At 38.2% G+C, this 17,976-nt stretch overlaps 1 protein-coding gene across 2 annotated transcripts in view; it reads left to right on the top strand.

Annotated features, from left to right (window-relative positions):
• The window catches only part of LOC149319337 (P protein-like), a 197,654-nt gene that overhangs the window by 57,782 nt on the left and 121,896 nt on the right, over positions 1–17,976 (top strand). For both annotated transcript variants that reach the window (XM_089508038.1, XM_089508036.1), the window contains exons 9-11: positions 10,982–11,053; positions 14,389–14,454; positions 15,144–15,200. In XM_089508038.1, coding sequence (XP_089364164.1) covers positions 10,982–11,053; positions 14,389–14,454; positions 15,144–15,200 — 195 coding nt within the window. The remainder of the gene's footprint in view (positions 1–10,981; positions 11,054–14,388; positions 14,455–15,143; positions 15,201–17,976) is intronic.

Here is a 17,976-nt window from a genome sequence, read left to right as displayed (position 1 = left end):
GTGATAATCCCCAGAAAGTACCGTAAAAGTGACTTCCTGGTTACTTCTGTTGTAGAGGGGAAAAAAAGGCCCTAAATGGCTCAAAGAAGGAAAAAATGTCCCCCACTTCCTAGAAGGAAGGCAAATGGGGCACAGCAATTTGAAGTGTGTCATGGGGGTTGTAACACTCCAACATCTCTGGGGAGCCAGATGGTGTTGACTCATAATTCCCATCAACATCAAGAACTATGGGGCTTTATTGGCTCCCCATGAGATGTTGGAGTGTTACAGCCCTCATGACACACCTCAAATTGCTGTGCCCCATTTGCCTCCCAATTCCTTCTAGGAAGCGGGGGACATTTTTTCCTTCTTTGAGCCATTTAGGGCCTTTTTTGTGTTCCTTTTTCAATTTCCAAGTCATTTGTGTGCTGTTCAGTAATAGAGGAGAATTGAATTCATGAGTCAGATTGTAAACAGAAAACTAATTCCACCCCCTACTTTTATGAATAATACGAATAATAATACAATCTATTGAGAGCATACAATAATGGAGTAATGAAGGTTGCACTTCTAGGCATGCTTCCCAGGGAGTAAGTCATGTTGAATTTAGTGGTGCTGCTCACTTCTAGAGAAACAGGCACAGGATGAGACTGCATGTCATTTAAAATACCTCTTTTGCTCTTTCTTTTTTATGGATCCATGAAAACTTAATAATTCTATTAAGGCTGGTAAGTGCATGTTTGTGCTCAGTAAATGGGAGCTAAAAGGAGCTGGCTTCTCTTCAGGCCACATAGCAGCATTACTCAGCTTCATCTTCTGTTTCATTAAGCTTCTTCTTTAGCACATATAGGCATCGAATGAGTGCCCTGGGAATGTGACAAAACAGGGGGAGGCTTCTCTGAATTCTCCTGCAAGCAGAAATTCTGTATCATAAATTGCTGGAGTAACTTGTCATGCATTCCTAACAGGAATAAATAATGCCTTAAAAAGCATACATGTCTTAATAGCATTGTATGCCTTTGGAATACCTGCCTTGATTGTAAACTAAAGTATGTGCCTTCAAGTCACCTGTCAACTTACAGTGACAGCATGAAGGTTTTCTCAGGCGAGGCATGCTATACTCAGAGGCAGTTTGCCCTCTTCTGAACATAGCCTACAGCCCTGATGTTCCCTGGAGGACTTCCTTCCAAATTCCAACCAAGCTGACCCTACAGTGCATCGAAGATCACACAAAATCTGATACCTTCGGGGTATTCAGGCACCTTGATTATAGCTATGTCAAACTTTCTTACTTTTGATCTCATTGAGTTCTTCTGAGTGCCACTTCAGAATCCCTTCTGCTCTGGTTTCATATTGGGTTAGGAGAATTTCCGTACTCTGCCTGCTCTGAAATTTTCCCTATTTTATGTGCATTTCTCCTGATTTGTATATTTCTTCTGATTTGTGCAGTTTATCTGATGCCCCTCTTTTCTACTGTTGAAAAGTATATTTATGTATATTTTGTTCAATTATGTACATTTTAGCCATTCAAATGTTAAAATATAAGCTGTTATTTCTCATACAAATGTGTGACTGCTTGAAGTATGGTGTACTTTTTTTTACAACACGCCCTGTAAGCTGAAGAAATGTTGCTTCCATCAAGACTGTCAAATCCAATGACGTTTCTTTCCACCCCTACTTGAGGGGTAACGTTTGAAAGAAATCTAATAAATCAGTGATTTTCAACCTGTACTTCTCTAGATGTTTTGGACATCAACCCCTGGAAGTTCCAGTTAACATAACCAGTGGTGAGTGATTCTGGGAACTGGGGCCCAAACATCTGGAGAACCAAAGATTAATAACCAATATCATAAATTTCATTGTGTTAGGCAAAGTTCGTTTCCATGTAAGTGTGTTTAGCATTGCAGTCCAAGGACTTAACTGGTGGTGAGGATAAATCATCTGCTGGCAATCACCTCAATATTTATGGACTATTTTCTTATATGACTGCAGACCCCTTTTTATCTGGACTTCAGTACTTGATGAGAGGAAGTGTTAATACTAGTTCCCTCTTCTCTTCCTAATCTAACGTCCATGAAACAGTCCTCTGTCCAACAATTAGCAACAGGAAGAAAGCTCTCATTGTTGCTCTGATATGAAAGCTAGGAAAGCTTGTAGCACCACCTGGAGTAAGGTGTCAAGTTTCCTTATATAAAGTAACTTGACAAAAGAGTGTCATAATTAGTCCTCCTGTGTAAATTTAGCTTATGGTTGAATATCTGGAGGGATCACCTGTGTTTCCATAAACTGGTAGAATGCTGAGTGAACAATATGAAATGATTAGAATATAAGCTAGACTTTCCTTTGATTTGGTTCTTTCTTCCCTATTTACACTGTTTACATCTGTTTGTACATCTGTTTGTACATCTGTTATGTGACTTCATGTCATGCCTGATTTTTGGTGACTCTAAGGTGAATTGGCAAGATTTGTAAGAGGGGGTTTGCTATTGCCTTCCGAGGAGTCTGTGAGAGGATGACATGCCCAAGATCACCTACTGGAATGCTATGGCTGAGCAGGGGTTCAAATCCTGGTCTCCCAGAGTTCTAGTCCAGTGCTCAGGCCATTATATCCCACTGGCTCCTTCACAGCAACCTTAGGCCAATTCTGATTTCTTTTTTAGAAACCTTGTGTGACTTCATGTATAAAGAGTATGCATTTTAGTTTAATTGATTCTTAATTTGCAAGATAACAAAACAACAATTACATTTATTCCACAGAATAAACAGTTTACCCTGCTGTGCCCATACATATTAATCCCTTCTTTTCATAGCCTAGTCATTGTAGCCTCCTACTCTATGAACCAGTATCCTACATAAGTAAATAACTGGCCAATTAAACCTGGAGGGTTGGTGGAATAGAATATGGGATTCTCTTTTAATGGAAAGACTTTGTGATATAATGAAACCCCCAATGGAAGAGGTACATCATTTAAAGAAAAATAGTCTTCCTATTTGGTTTTTGTAAATTCCAAAATAATATTGAAGTCTGTTTCCAGGAAACCATGTACAGCTCTCGGGGGGCAGGATGGGTTAGAAGAAAGATAAGCTTGTGATCTGTTCACAGAGTGTTCTTGGGTTGATTTTGTTGTTTGGTTTTAATTTTAATTTTTATGTGTATATATTTTTTTAAAAAAACTATGTATAAAATAAAAAGTTAAAAAAATGTACAAGGCTACAAAAGAGGAACTGAACAAAACAAGGCATCGCTTACTGGTACTCATGCTCTACCCAAAGAAATTCAATAAAAGTGCCATTAGAAAATTAGTTATCGTGCCAAGTAATGTGAGATATTAGAGAACAGGAAGAAAGGACCTTCAAGACAACTTTCTTTAAAAAACACACCTGATTTTATTTATAATATAAAGGAATTAAAGCTGTCAAGGATCTACTGAAATATGTATTTTATTCGGAAGTTTATCGCATTCTAAATAATGCGACTTATCCCTGATGGGATGCAGTTGCATTTGGGGTTAAATGTAGGTATTATCATATTGAAATTGTTTCTGCTGCCACAAGGCAACTGCAGCCTGTACCCCAGCCACACCCAGATGGCTGCTTTGCAAAAATGGGAACTTGCCATTTTTGCAAAGTGGCTGTCTGAGCGCAGCTGGGACCAGGATTGTAGGTGCCTGGCAGCAGTGGCAATCAATTCACCTACAATAATACCTGTGTTTAACCCCCAAATGTGACTCTATCCCATCAGGAATAAATCACATTATTTAGAGTGTGATAAACTGCTCTCTCTTTTGTAATGGTAAATGCAGTAAATATATACTTCATTAAATACATTTTGAATTAAATGTTTCTTTTATTTTGATGCTATATCACTAGGCAGTTTTGCAGTCATTGCCCAGTGCTTGTGAGGCAGTAAAAATGCTCTTTCATATCAATTTATATCCTACTCGGGTCTCATATAATGACAAATGCAACTAAATACACAAGGCCATGACAAAGTTTGCAGGCTGTCAGACAGTTGCCTAGTAAAGTTCAGAATAATGTTTCATTCCTAATCTGAATGAATTATGGTCTTCTAGGCTGCATTTTCTTCCCTCATTAAATTTTATTGAAGTAATATAATAACAAAATAAACAACCATAAAGGATACAAACAAGAAAACAACAGGTTTTGGGTGTAAATTAAAAACCTCTATGGACAATCACAGTCTTAGATAGGATTACCTAATCTCAGAACTTGGAACTTCTTTGGTCTTCAGGACAAAGGGAAAGAACCTCAGTGTGAGATCGTTGTCTTGGAAAGGTGTGTGTATGTGTGTGTCTATGCATGTGCACATGTGTTTGTGTGTATAGTGGCTGCTTTAGATGTACCATAAGACACACCTTGTCCTCTCCCATCTTCTCTAATTTTTCCAACCATGGTTGCCATCAGAAGCCATCTCAGAAGTCACAGAATATGCTAACATAGGATTGCTGCTTTATGACTTATCTGACCTGTTCTGCTCTTTTTATCTGTCATAAATGGTTGAAATCACAGAGCAGTTTCCTTTCTTGGCCTGATGTACCAGTGTGTATGTGTATGTGTGTGTGGGGACATCGTTGTTAGCAATGTATGAAGTACAAATGTTTTTATTTCTTAGCTCTGCTAAGGCAATTGATCCTTTCCTCATTTAATTCTTGATTTCAATTCTTTTCTGCATTCTCTCTCTCTCTCTCATGAGCTTTCTCTTTCACCATTCCACAGTAACTCCTAGCCAAACATCTTCTCCTCTCCTCTCCTCTCCTCTCCTCTCCTCTCCTCTCCTCTCCTCTCCTTCCTTCCTTCCTTCTTCTCTCTCTCTCTCATTCTCTTTCTCTCTCTCTTCTTCCATGTCCTTCAGATTTTCTCCTCACTCAGAAAGCCTATGTACAGCCATGATCTCCCTTGCTCCCCATTCCGTATCTTTCTCCTCTTTGTTGTTCTGTTGCTGTTCTCTCCTTACTACTTGCTAAGCATCTTTTCCTCCTCTTTCTTATGCCTGTCCACAACTGCCTAAATGCCTTTTTTCTTTTCTTTTCCTCCCTCTCTTCTTTCCTCTCCCCATACTTATTTCTAAAATGCAGAATTTGAAAAATATTTGAAGTGATAAGAGTAACAATGACCCTATGTTAAAAAGCCAGCCTTGGAAAAATGATTAAACAAAGCTTGGAACAGTTTGTCATCCCCCTGCCATTATTTTCAAATGAGAGGTTGCAAAACTGTCTTTGGTTGGTTTAAAAATCGCATGTATTATAAAGAAGAGGACTTGCAAACATATCTAGACAGAGCTGATTGTAGAACGCATAGCTGGAAAATTTGAATTTTCAGCTAGAGAAACATTTTCTTTTATGTTAAACTTTGTGGGTTTTAAAAATCGAATGATATACTCTGAAGAGAAGTGACTGATGCTTAATGTATCATGTTTAGTCACATGGCTGCTCCTTGTGAAGGTACCAGGAATTGTCCCTATGTCTCAGGTTTTGGCTCTGAAATGTCAGGATCTTGAATATATTTCATCTGGCAAGCCTAGTTCTAGGTTGTATGATTCCACTGCTTCTTTTGTATTCTAAAATCTGGTGTCTACATATTGATCAAGGATGGGCAATTTTAAGTTAGGTGTCTAGAGGCCATTGTAGTTTTTAAAGAATGGCTTTTAAGGCATAAAATAGCCCTGAGGGTAGAAATTATGCTTAAGGGGCAAATCATGCCTTCTACAGGCTTTTGGGGTGTATGATTTGGCATCTGGCGGAATTTTATTGGAGGTGGAGGTGTCTGGAGTAGTTGAAGGTGCACGCTGGACTACACGTATTCATGTTGTATAATGATTGTGAAGTATATTTTTTAAAAACTGTGCATCTTCTTATTTGCATATATTGTCTTGTAAGGGTCTATGTTCAATCTGGCACTGGAATGTCAATCTATCTATCATAAAAAATAGCTGCTAATACATTTTAGTGCTTGAAAATGGTAAAAAATGCAGTAGATAATTTAAATCTGTAACCCCTGGATCTATGCGTAAGAAAATGAATTCTTCCCTGGGAATTTTTTTCCCTGTATAGCAAGCACAAATATTGGAATAGATAAAATCTGAAGCATTTGAAGCTTTACACTCAAGTCGGTGTCAGTCATTTTTCACTGGCTGTTTATTCCGATTAAAAAGGAAGTAAGGCAGAGAAGAGCTGTTGCATTCAATGTGTCATTTATCAGCTGAAAGCACATTTCAGAAAGACAATGCTTTTAGATTTTTGGCTGGGAAAGCATCCATTGTTTTAAATGCTGAAACAATGGTCAATTTGTGCTTATGTAATTTTATTTTTTTACCCTGTGGGAATCCCCACTGGCTGTGCTGTTTGCCATTAGCATTATGCCATTTGTGCTACAGATTTTAGAAATAAACTTTCTCAAGAACACTTTGAAGTGTTTGACAAATTCCATTCAGGTTCTTGTCCCAAAGGAATCTGACTATCAGGAAGGCGATTTCAGAGATTTGAATTTGTTTCAACCTGTTCTATTTTTAGGAACAATGTTATCCTACACCATCTGGCGGAGGTCAGCAAAAAGGAATAAATTAGCTTCTCAGAGCAAAAATGCTGAAAAATTGTACACATTGGTATCAGATAGTGGACAAAAAACTGAAGGGGCATCATTATATATTCAAATTCTAACCTCACAAGTGTTAGATATCCATGGTATCTTGCTGTTCTTACCTTTGAAGACCTTATGAAAAAGAGTTCTAGAAAGATGAAGGAGAACTAATGGAGGAAGAACTAGAGGTAATTATTATCACTGACAGCACAACTATGGATGAATTCTGACATAACAGAATTTTGTGGCTGTAGTACTATGGCAAAAATATGAGCTTCCACATCTCTAGCAGGGATTCTTTTAGAAGCCCTTATTCCTATACACCCTTGCATTCCCCTAAAGCTGCTCTGAATATTCAGGAGATTCTTCCAGGCAGAACTGAAGACAATAAAAGAGACTGTATCAAGAAAATAAATTGGTGCTGCTGCTGGTGGAATCCCTTTAATTGTGTACATTAATCCTAATCACATGTTACTTATACGAATGGGAAAACTATTGTGTCTTTGATGCACTCAGTCTTGTGCTCTCTTTCAAGCCTGCCCTGCCCATTCACACATTGTCATTGACTTTGGAAGCGGTATGTACAAGGTGCCTTCCTTGGATTCTGGATGAGATGTGCAGTTTTGGGCATGTGGATGAAGACAAAGCCCATCTGATCCTTTGAACAGGGTTGTCCCTTCAATCATGTTGTGTGTGAAAAGGACTACAATGTCATCAGTCAACATGTTTAATCTGACCTTTCTCTTTCATAATTGTACCTGAGATAAGGGTGGAGAAGAGTAATTTTATGTGATGTATGAAAGCACATTTCCTAAATGCATTTAGATTGAAAACCTTGTATTGTTGAAGTCTTGGTAGATGAGCTTTGTGAAAACATTTAAAATAAAAACTGTAATAAAAATGCTGCAGCTGTTATTGAAAAAGCAACATTTATGTCTATAGAATTCAGAAATTTGGTTTACAGATAGAGCGTTCTAGATTGCTGCTGCTGCTGTTTTGAAGGTTTATGCTCACTTTTTAGACAGTGTAAAGAGTACATTAAGGGACATGGTGGCTCAGCAGTTAAGACACTGACTCTGACCATTGCAAGGTTGGCAGATCAGCAGTTTGAGATCCAAGCAGCGTGTGATGGAGTGAGCTCCCATCACTAGTCCCAGCTTCTGCTAACCTAGCAGTTCAAAAGCATGCAAAAGTGCAAGTAGATAAATATGTACCACTCCGATGGGAAGGTAACATGCTGGCCACATGCACAGAGTCATCTTTTACAATGCTGGCTCCCTTGGGTTTAGTAATGGAGATGGACACTGCCCCTTAAAGCTGTAGATGACTAGACAAACATGTCAAAGGGGAAACCTTTAGCTTTACCTTTAAAGAGTTCACTTGAAGCCAAGAAGGCCTTTATTTTTATAAGACACTATTATCCTATGCAGGTATTTTCTTCAGAGAAGTCTCCTTAAAGATGGTTAACATAATCATAGGTTTTTGGTCAATAACATAACCTTTCAGACCATGTAGATCCCACCCAGTAGAATTTTATCATTTTATATAGCTACTTATTTGGTTTCTGGAATGAAAAGGAGTGAATTGGTAGATTGATTTACGTAGTCAGATGTCCCAGCTCCCCAAAGGCTCTCACATGCAAGAGGAAATCATTGTTTCCCCTTCCACCAAATTCTATCCAGAAATGTATCTCCTGAGCACCAAGCTTCTCAGAAATGTTATTTGCGCTGGCAACCAGAGGCTAGATCTAGTGCAAATGACTTTGTTCTTCACTTTATGTCTTTGGTATCTTTGGGAACCAAAGTACTGAATAAGACTTATATATCTGTGCTCATAATCTAATGAGTCATTTCATTGGTATATAATAGTATTCAGGTCTCAATTAATTTTTTCTAAAAGCAAGGCTAACCCCTTTCCAGACTTTTTCATGTCATGATATAAATAAGCAGAGAGAATAACAGGTTGCTTTCTGCTTTGCCAAAGCAACTGTAATGAAATTAACAGTAAATGAGCTTTTCTGAAATGATACTTTCCTTTGAGTAATATTTTAAGTATTGCTAATTCATTTTGCAGGTGATTCAGTGATAACAGTAAATTCTTTTAATTATATTAAACCTTTTGCAATTGAATTTCATTTAATGAAACTACCCATATAATGGTAAAAATTGATTCAGTTTGTAGAACTGATCGTGTGGACATACTAAATCAGGGCAGCACTGAGACCTTTACAAATATATGGAGATGTTTCATCCTGCTACTTTTCTTTTAAATATTTACAAAAACAGAAGAGTGAAAATTAAAGAACAAATGTTTTTGTTTTCATGGCAGTATTATGGATATCTGAGCTAGCTAGTTCTTGGAACAACACTGGTGCAGGCATTAAAGCAAAGATGAGAGGGGAAATGTGGATAACACATCTGCTCTTCATGTATACATATTTTACTCAAAGGGAAATTATCAGCATTTAGAAGTGACATATTAAGAACACATTATGGATGCCAAGAGATGGAGCAAATATGTTGAGAGGGTGTAGTGTTTGTTACTGTCTTTCTTTCTTTCTTTCTTTCTTTCTTTCTTTCTTTCTTTTTAAAGCATCCAATGATGTTTCTGTTGTCCTGGACTTCTTTATTTTGACAATTCTTGGCACCAGCTGCAACATTTTCTTTTCAGCCTCCAGTAGATTTCTTTTTAGTTCTGAGAGATGTTAGAATAATAAGAAAAAGGTGCCTCTCCTTTCTTTTTTTGTCCCTTAGATTTTTAGTGCCACAGTGTCTCAGTGAAATCACACTTTTGAAGTATAACCCTATTACTCTAAGAAAGAAAAGTAAGACGAAAGGAGGGAAAAATGGCCCTTCAAACTATAGGAGAACTTGAACAAACCATGGTTCATTAAAAGAAAGAAAAAATGGAAGAGCTCTAATACAGATCCAAGAAATCACTACTTAGGGGCTGAGCAGATGGAGACAAAAATTGGGTAATTCTCAAGGTTTCCCGATTCGTCTGGAACCATTGCTAGTTAAGAGCCCTGGTGGCGCAATGGTTAAATGCTTGTACTGCATCCACTCACTCACAAACTGCAAGGTTGTGAGTTGAATCCTAGCCAAGGGCTCAAGCTCTCATGCTTGCATCCTCCCAAGGTTGCTAAAATGAGTACCCAGCTTGTTGAGGGCAATTAGCTTACACATTGTACAGCGCTTAGGGAGTGCTTAAGTGCACTGATAAGCAGTATAGAAATGTACTTGCTATTGCTATCCCACAGCCCACTCCCAGGATGGATTGAATACCCACAGGCAGTCTGTACCATGTGGTGTCAAGCCACACTACTCAATATTTTTTAACCTCCCTTCATACATGTGCATGATCACATGAACACACTGTCTGTGATTGCCATTGAATGCCCCATGTGACTGGCCACACAGTTGCACAAGTGATACAATGTTGTACAGTGCATTGGTGTGCCCAGTGATAAACTGACAAAGTGCAGTCATGGAGGCTCCCCATACATGCCCTTTTCCCCTCTTCATCCCCATGCCTCCCAGTTGGGCTGGTCAATTTGTGTATGTTTTTATTACATCCATTGCATCATTGGTCCCCTGCCCTGTTTGTTGTAATTTCACTTCATTGGGTGTGTGATGGCTCACTGGGTTGATGGTGCACTTGGCCACTCATGCATCTGTATGCTTGTGAAATGAAAAACACCACCGTGTGGTAAGCAATGGTCCCAGTGGCTGCATCTTACTGGGTCCAGGGTGCATGCTCCAGACCACTTCCATAAGCCACCTAGGTCTTATTGCACTTGTGTCATCCTGCTTATAGGCCGGTGTGATAATGTGCACTTTTCATGTTAGAGCAGAGCATAAGGGCATTATTTTGTTCCTGTTTTTTGCCCCAGAGTGCACATTTCTCCAGGTTTCACACAGTTTCAGCCTCGTGCATCATATAAACAGCTGAGGCTCAACCCCCCCCCCCCCCCGCCCCAGTGTGGATAGCTCCAAAGAAGACAAACAACAACCATCAAACCCCAGCAAAACTCAAGGAGCTGTATTTTGAGAACTCACACATTTTTATACTGGTCTGAAACTGCTCTTAATTCATTGGGGTTTTGAAACTGTGAGAGGATAAGACTTCACATTTTGCTTTTAACTTGAGGGGGCTCATACCTCTTCAATTTTTTGGTATAATTAACAGCAAGTTTTAAACTTTTTATTTTAGTTTTCCTTCTCTGACCAGTGATTTGCAATAAGGAGCTATTTAAAAATTGTGAGCAATTCTTTACATCACATTGGAGGATATTTGGTGGTAGAAGGGAAGGGCAGAAAAAGGTGATTCAACCGTCAAACTTTAGATAAGGATATTCTTTGATTACCGCTTTTCCTGCATGGTTTGATGACTCTTTTTCTTGCAGATTGTTCACAGAACATTAGCAGCAATTCTAGGTTCCCTGGCTGCATTAGCTGCCTTGGCTACAATTGGTGATGTAAGTTTCATATTTTAAATATATGTTTTACACCCATCATGTCTGCAAGTCCCTAAATTCATAAACAGTCTTGCCATGAACAGTAGTACTAATCAAGGAAACATCTATAGTCAGCTGTAGGGAGTATAGGTGTTGGTGTGTATAACACCAAAAGTATTTTAAGGTCTCTCTCTGTGTGTGAATGATTGTGTTACAATATTAAATTCAAAATTAGATTCAAAAGGGGTCTCAATTAGACTAAGTTCATGAATATTATAGAATGGTAGAAGAACTGGAATGTTAGTTCTACCAGTCATTGGATGGTACAAAAAGGAAGCACTGTTTCATTCCCTGGCCTCTTCTTTCTCAACCTCAGCTCTTAGTCCATCACCTCCTCCTCATCTACACATTAGTGCAACTCAAATGGACTCTGCCCACAACAGCAATAAAACATTATTGCCAATGTGCAGCAAGAGGGACGGCACAGTTGGTTGCTGGGCTCTGGAAAATGTGCACACCTTTCATAACAGTTGTGGTTCCCCACTCCCTTTATCCGAAGAACTGAGGTACTGAGAATCAAGCTGATACACTTCATGTAGCTTTAGAGTTCTGTTAATCTCAATGTGCTGTTAATTATCCATTTCAAAGCTTGAAATCTGAAAAATGTACACACAACTTGTATAGTGTCCCACCTACCACATTCTTCTTCCCAGACCTATTTGAACCATTGGATTTGACTACAGTAGTGCTTATTGACTAATCATTTTTGTTGTTGCTGTTGGCTATCTGAGAAGGAAGTGTCACAGTACCATCAGAAGTGTTAAGGGACAGTGTAACCTCCCCTACTACATCCTTATGAGGTTTCCAAATCAGAAATGCAGGGGCTATATCATTTCAAATGTTGCCATTACCAAAGTTTTGCCAAACTGTATTTACAAAAAGGGGAAAGTTATTAATGTTGATAACTGAGATGAATATAAAAAAATGCTGCAGTGTTTATTTAGCTGCAGGTTGAGTCTTCCTTATCTGGAATTCTGAAATCCAAAATATTCCAAAAACCAACACTTTTTTCATGGGTGGCTGAGATACTGACACCTTTGCTTTCTGATGGTTAAATGTACACAAACTTTGTGTGAGAGATAAAATTATTTTCAAAATTGATTTAAATTACCTTCAGGCTATGTGCATAAAGCATATAGGAAACATAAATATATTTTATATTTAGACTTGGGCCCCATCTCCAAGATATCTCATTATGTACATATATGCCAATACAGGTATTTCCCGATTTAAAAATAAAATCCAAAATCTAAAACTCTTCTGATTCCAAGCATTTTGGATAAAGGAGACTCAACCTGCATATTTAGAAGGCAATTGAGGAAGATACTGATCTTCCACAAAGCCTTGGTGGCACAGTGGTTAAAGGCCAGTATTGCAGCCACTCACTCACAAACCACAAGGTTATAAATTCAATCCCAGGCAGGGTTCAGGGTCAACTCAGTTTAGCATCCTTCCAAGGTTGCTAAAATGAGTACCCAGCGTGTGAAGTCGAAGGTTTTCATGGCCGGCATCCATGTTTTTTTGTGGGTTTTTCGGGCTATGTGGCCATGTTCTAGAAGATTTTCTTCCTAACGTTTCACCAGCATCTGTGGCTGGCATCTTAAGTACCCAGCTTGTTGGGGGCATTTAGCTTACACACTGTAAACTGCTTAGGGAGTGCTAAAGTGCACTGATAAGCAGTATAGAAATGTACTTGCAATGTATTTGCTACTTGCTGTTGCTTTGCTTCAGAAATATGACCAATATTTTGTTTTCCTTCTTAAAGTCACAAAGAACAGCTATCATAACTTCAGATACCCAAGGATGTTTCTCACCATTTGATACAATACATAACACCTTCATTCTTGATTCTAAGGGCCAAACTATTTATTTATGTATTTATTTCCTGCCTTTCTCCTGGTGTGGGACTCAAGGCAGCATGCAACACCTTAAAAACACAATACAATTTAAAAACTTTTAATATAAAAGTTAAAATATAATTAAACTAACGAATTTAAAAGCACAGATTAAAAAAACCAAGTTAAAACACCAGTAAAAGGCATTTAAAACATGATGAGATATATATTAGGCAATTTATTAAATATAAAGGCCAAAACCCAACTGCTACGCCTAACTGGAGAGAACCCATTGAATGAATTGATGGATGATAAGTCAGCATTTCATGTAAGCTCTGTTGATTCTGCAGGTCTACCCTAGTTGGGACTAACAATTGGATTCAGGCCATTCCATGTAGATTTCACAGGGTAGAATTTTTCTCACAAAAAAGCAGACCTGATCCTAACACAGACAGAGATGGACATTAATGGGAGAAGAGGAATTCAGATCTCCCGCAGCCTTTTTTAACAAACATTCTCACCGACATTAGCACCAATACTTTAAGACAAAACTGGATTGTTAGAAAGGAGGGGAGAGAAAGATGGGAAAAAAGAAAGGTGTGTGTGTGTGTGAAATTCATAAGCTATAAATAAATTATTTCCCCAGTTGTACTGTATTAATCATCACTGCTAACCAGGGTTTATATGAACTAGGATTCATCTTATAAATTCTGGTTATAAGAGAATTTGTATGGGAAGGAAAAACAGTTTATGAGCCATCATTAGAAGATGGGCACACAGAGTTTATAGAAAAAATAGTCCCCTCTGGTCTTTTTCTGTTGGAGAGTTCACACAGATGGCATATGTAAGAAGGCACATTAAAGTCAATCTTAATATGATCTTGGATTATCACAGTTGCCATAAACTATTAAGGTCCTGATTATAGCTTATGAGACATCAGATAACAAACACACATTTTTGTTGTGATTTTCCTCCTCATTATCTTGCTTATAATTTATTCCATTTTTTGGCATTATTCTAAGCTGTCTACATGACATATCAGACAAATCTTTGCCAAAGGAGCTTAAATGTAAAAAACCTTTCAACTTTTGACCCTTAGTTCTTTAAACTTATAAACTGTTTTTCTATGAACGCTACCCAAACTATCCACAGAAAGATGTGTTGTAGCATTCTGTCTATAGAAAAACATTTAGTAATCCAGTTTTCATTTATTTCTATAATAATAATAATAATAATAATAATAATAATAATTTGTAAAGAAGCCCCTTCAAGTTGTCTGCATTTTACAGAGACAATAGCGTTCTCATTATGGGCTCCTAAAAAAACTCCAGTTAATTTCTTTTAAAGTAATTTTAATAGATTTTTTTTAACAAGTAAAAGAAATGAAGTTTGCATTTCCAAAGTTAAATAACTAGGTAGGAGATTCATGGGATTAATGATAATTGTTCTCTTTATTTGCAGAAGCCAAGTCTGGTCAAAGTAGTGGCATGGATTGATTATGAAACTCTGGCACTTTTATTTGGAATGGTAATTAAAATCTTCTGTGTATACTGTATGCCCTAATAAGTTCCAGATTCATTTATATAGATAAAGACATAGATAAATAAATGCTTCTAAAGTTAAAATTTGCTGTTTTAGAAAAGAGTTGCCATAATACCAGTTCTTTTCAAGGTGTTTCTGTTTAGAAATTTAGAAGCTTTGACAGTTCAAAACTGGGCAGGGAGACAAAGGCTGCATCCACGCTGTATAAATAATCTAGTTTGACATTGCTTAACCTGCCCTGACTCAATGCTATTCTGGGATTCTGGGAAAGGTCATTTATTGTGGCACCAGAGTGGAGCACAGACATGACATTCCCAGAATTCCCTAGCATTGAACAAGGACAGTTAAAGCAGTGTCAAACTCAACTGTTTCTGCAGTGTGGATGCAGCCTGAATGAATTTGACCAAATTTTGGTGTGGCCAATGTTGGACAAATTTCATTGAGAAAAAATATATACCCATTGACCTTTCTGACAGGAAAAAATTCCCTTAAGTGCGTGGATAAGTATGCATTCTGCATTATTATTTATGGAAGTTTGTTAGTGATGGCATTTTAGATAGTTGCATAATTTTGAACAGAAATATTCTTCAAAAGAAAGGGTATAGAACACTTTTTATTTATTAAAAATAAGTTCTTGTGTAGCAAAACATTTGTTTTAACATTCCTTCCTATAGATGCTGCTAGTTGCTATCTTCTCTGAAACTGGATTTTTTGATTTTTGTGCAGTAAAGGTAAGCCTGGTTTTGGTCCCCTCCCCACCCTCTTTTGCTTTTAATGGCAAACATTTCTATTTAGCTCTAGGGATGACAAATACTTTGACATCCATATTATATTGAACAAATGAAAATATGCTTGAAAGTTCCTCTCTTTCTCCTCCCCTCCCCCCATTCCCCCCATCAGGTTAATTACTTGCTTCAGACTTAGTGCATGTTTACACTTGCAAGTATACTCTGGGCTGCCCCTGGAGTATTCTGGCCCCTGAATTCCACTCAAATGCATCCCTTACCTTGGGCTCTCTTCCTCCGTGACAACAGGCATCTGCCTTCCCATGTGATCCCCTGGCACCATTTCGGAGGTCAGAACAATGTGCCCAATGTTGGGTGCCTCATTCTGACCTCAAAGTGATTTGTGCCCACAGTGGTGACACTAGGCGATGAACAGAGACTGCGAAGTTTATCGCATGGGCCCTAAAACTGGCCTGTTGTGTTTCAAAACGGGGGTGCTCACGGGCATGTACGGAACAGGATGGGGCTAAGAACTAGAATTTACCACATACTGTAATGCTGCTGCTGCTGCTGCTGGGCATTCCAATCACGTCTTACATCCATTCCAGAGGGTGCGATTTCTGAGAACGCTTTGCAACAGTTCTCAGAAATCATGCCCTCTGGAACGGATGTAGGGCGCAATTGGAATGCCTGGTGGCAGCAGCGGTGTTACAGTGTGCGCTAAACTCCAGTGAAAAGGCAGCCAGCTGTCTTCACTGAACACCTGCTGAAAACCCACAGCAAAATAACAGTTTTTGAAATGTGGATTAAAGGGAGGAAGCTCCAAATTGGGTGCAGGGATTATGAAAATAGTTCACACCCAATTCAGGTTTTGGCCCTGCACATCACAGAAATATATATCTCAATCGGCATATTCATTTTTTTCAGGTAGGCATACTAGGTACACATAATTCTATTGTGGACAGTGGCCAAGTTCACTTACTCACTCACTCTCTATGTTGATTCTCAGTACTCAATATTCAAGCATGTGACATTCTCAAACATGACACATGTTGTTCCTGACTGTACAAAGAAACATCAGATAATTATTTGTGACCTCACTTGCACTGTTCTGTCTCTGTAGTCATGGAAAGCTGTGGCTGCCTCTCCAAGCATCATTATTGGGCAGTTCTGATGACCAAACTTATTAGTTCAGCAGATCAGATATTTATATTTTTCAAAAAACCAATTGCTGGTGTATAACTTGATATTTCAAAAATGGGATCTTTCAGTTTTTGAAAAGTCACTGGATGAGTGTGGCTGGGATTTGGGCTGCATATGGCTTGCATTTGCCTGGCCACTGGCATGTGTGATAACACCCGGTTTTAAAATTAAATGTGCCTTTATCCTTTTGGAGATAAAGTGCATTAAAAATAATGCGATAATCTCCATAGTTGCTTCCTCATAGGGGAAAACTCACACTAACTATGCTAGTATATTGGTTGCTATCTGGTGGGCTTGCTTATGGATCTGGATGTCTTCCTGATAGCTCTTGGGGAGTTTTCTGTTGCCTTTGCAGATGATCCTGTCAAAGCTGTGGCTGATATCTGGAATAGGGAAATGGCTAGGGCAGTGTATATGATTGCTCCCAAATGTCCTCTTTCATGGAATCAACCCAAGTGAGCCCCCTGGTTCACTAGGGAGCTGATGGTGACAAAATAAGTGAGATGGAGCCTAGAGCAAAGATGGTGAACAAGTCTTGACTGAACATGGGATAGGGCTCAGTGAAAGCCTATGCTGTGGTGGTGGCACAAGCAGCAGCAGCAAATAAATGCTTCTTCCTTGCCACCATTGTATCTGCATAGTGTCATCCAGCAGATCTATTTCAAGTGGTCAAGGGCCTTTTACACTGTGCCCCACAAGAGCGGTATATAAACCACACAGCAGCCTATGGCTGCTTCCAGACTGTGGAACATCCTTCCACAAGTGGTCTCTTTGGCCTCCTTCCTCCTGTCTTTTTGCCAGAAGGTAAATATGTTCTTATTTAGGCAGGCCTTTTGAATTTTAATTATGGTGTTGTAGTGTGTGTGTTGTATTCAATAAAATTTTTTTTTTTAAATGAAACTATATTGTAAATATGTTTTAAGTGTTTTTAGCTGTTTTAACGCTGTTTTTAATAAAACTGATATTAAATTATCTTTTAACTTTTGTAATCAATGCTCTAATTGTGTTTTTTTTAAAAACTATTGTAAGCTGTCTTGGATTCCATTTTGGGAGAAAGGCATGAAACAAGTGCAATAAATAAATAAATAAATAAATAAATAAATAAATAAACCCAAGAACTGGCCTTCGACAGCCTCAAGGTTTCTGTTTTCTCCCTCCTCCTGTCTCCTTGAGGTGGGATGGGGGAAGAGTTCAAGAGCTATTAGTTAATCATATTTTAGCCTTATGTCTGAACCTGGACAAGCTGTGATTTATCTTAATTATGGTTAGTTGAAATGAGTCACCTTCAAAACATGGCTATGGAATAGCTTATATCAATTAATCATACTTAACTGAACTCAGATGTGAAAGTGTTTGATCTTCTGCCAGTAGGCTATAGATGTTACTCTTCAATTATTTCATCCTGTGAAAGAAAACAAGTATTTTTGCACAGTATTCTCATCATATCTGAACATCCCATAGTGTTCTAGATATTTTTTTTGTTCCAGAAAACACTTTTTGGGGATTTGGGATTTAGAAACACATTACCTGTACAAACAACATTTCTTATGCAGGAAACACATTTCTACGTAAAATATAT

This window comes from Sceloporus occidentalis, unplaced genomic scaffold (assembly GCF_023333645.1).
Source record: "Sceloporus occidentalis isolate IW3139 unplaced genomic scaffold, rSceOcc1.0.p SCAF_2, whole genome shotgun sequence".
Taxonomy (NCBI): Eukaryota; Metazoa; Chordata; class Lepidosauria; order Squamata; family Phrynosomatidae; genus Sceloporus; species Sceloporus occidentalis.
This window is presented reverse-complemented; position numbering and strand designations above follow the sequence as displayed.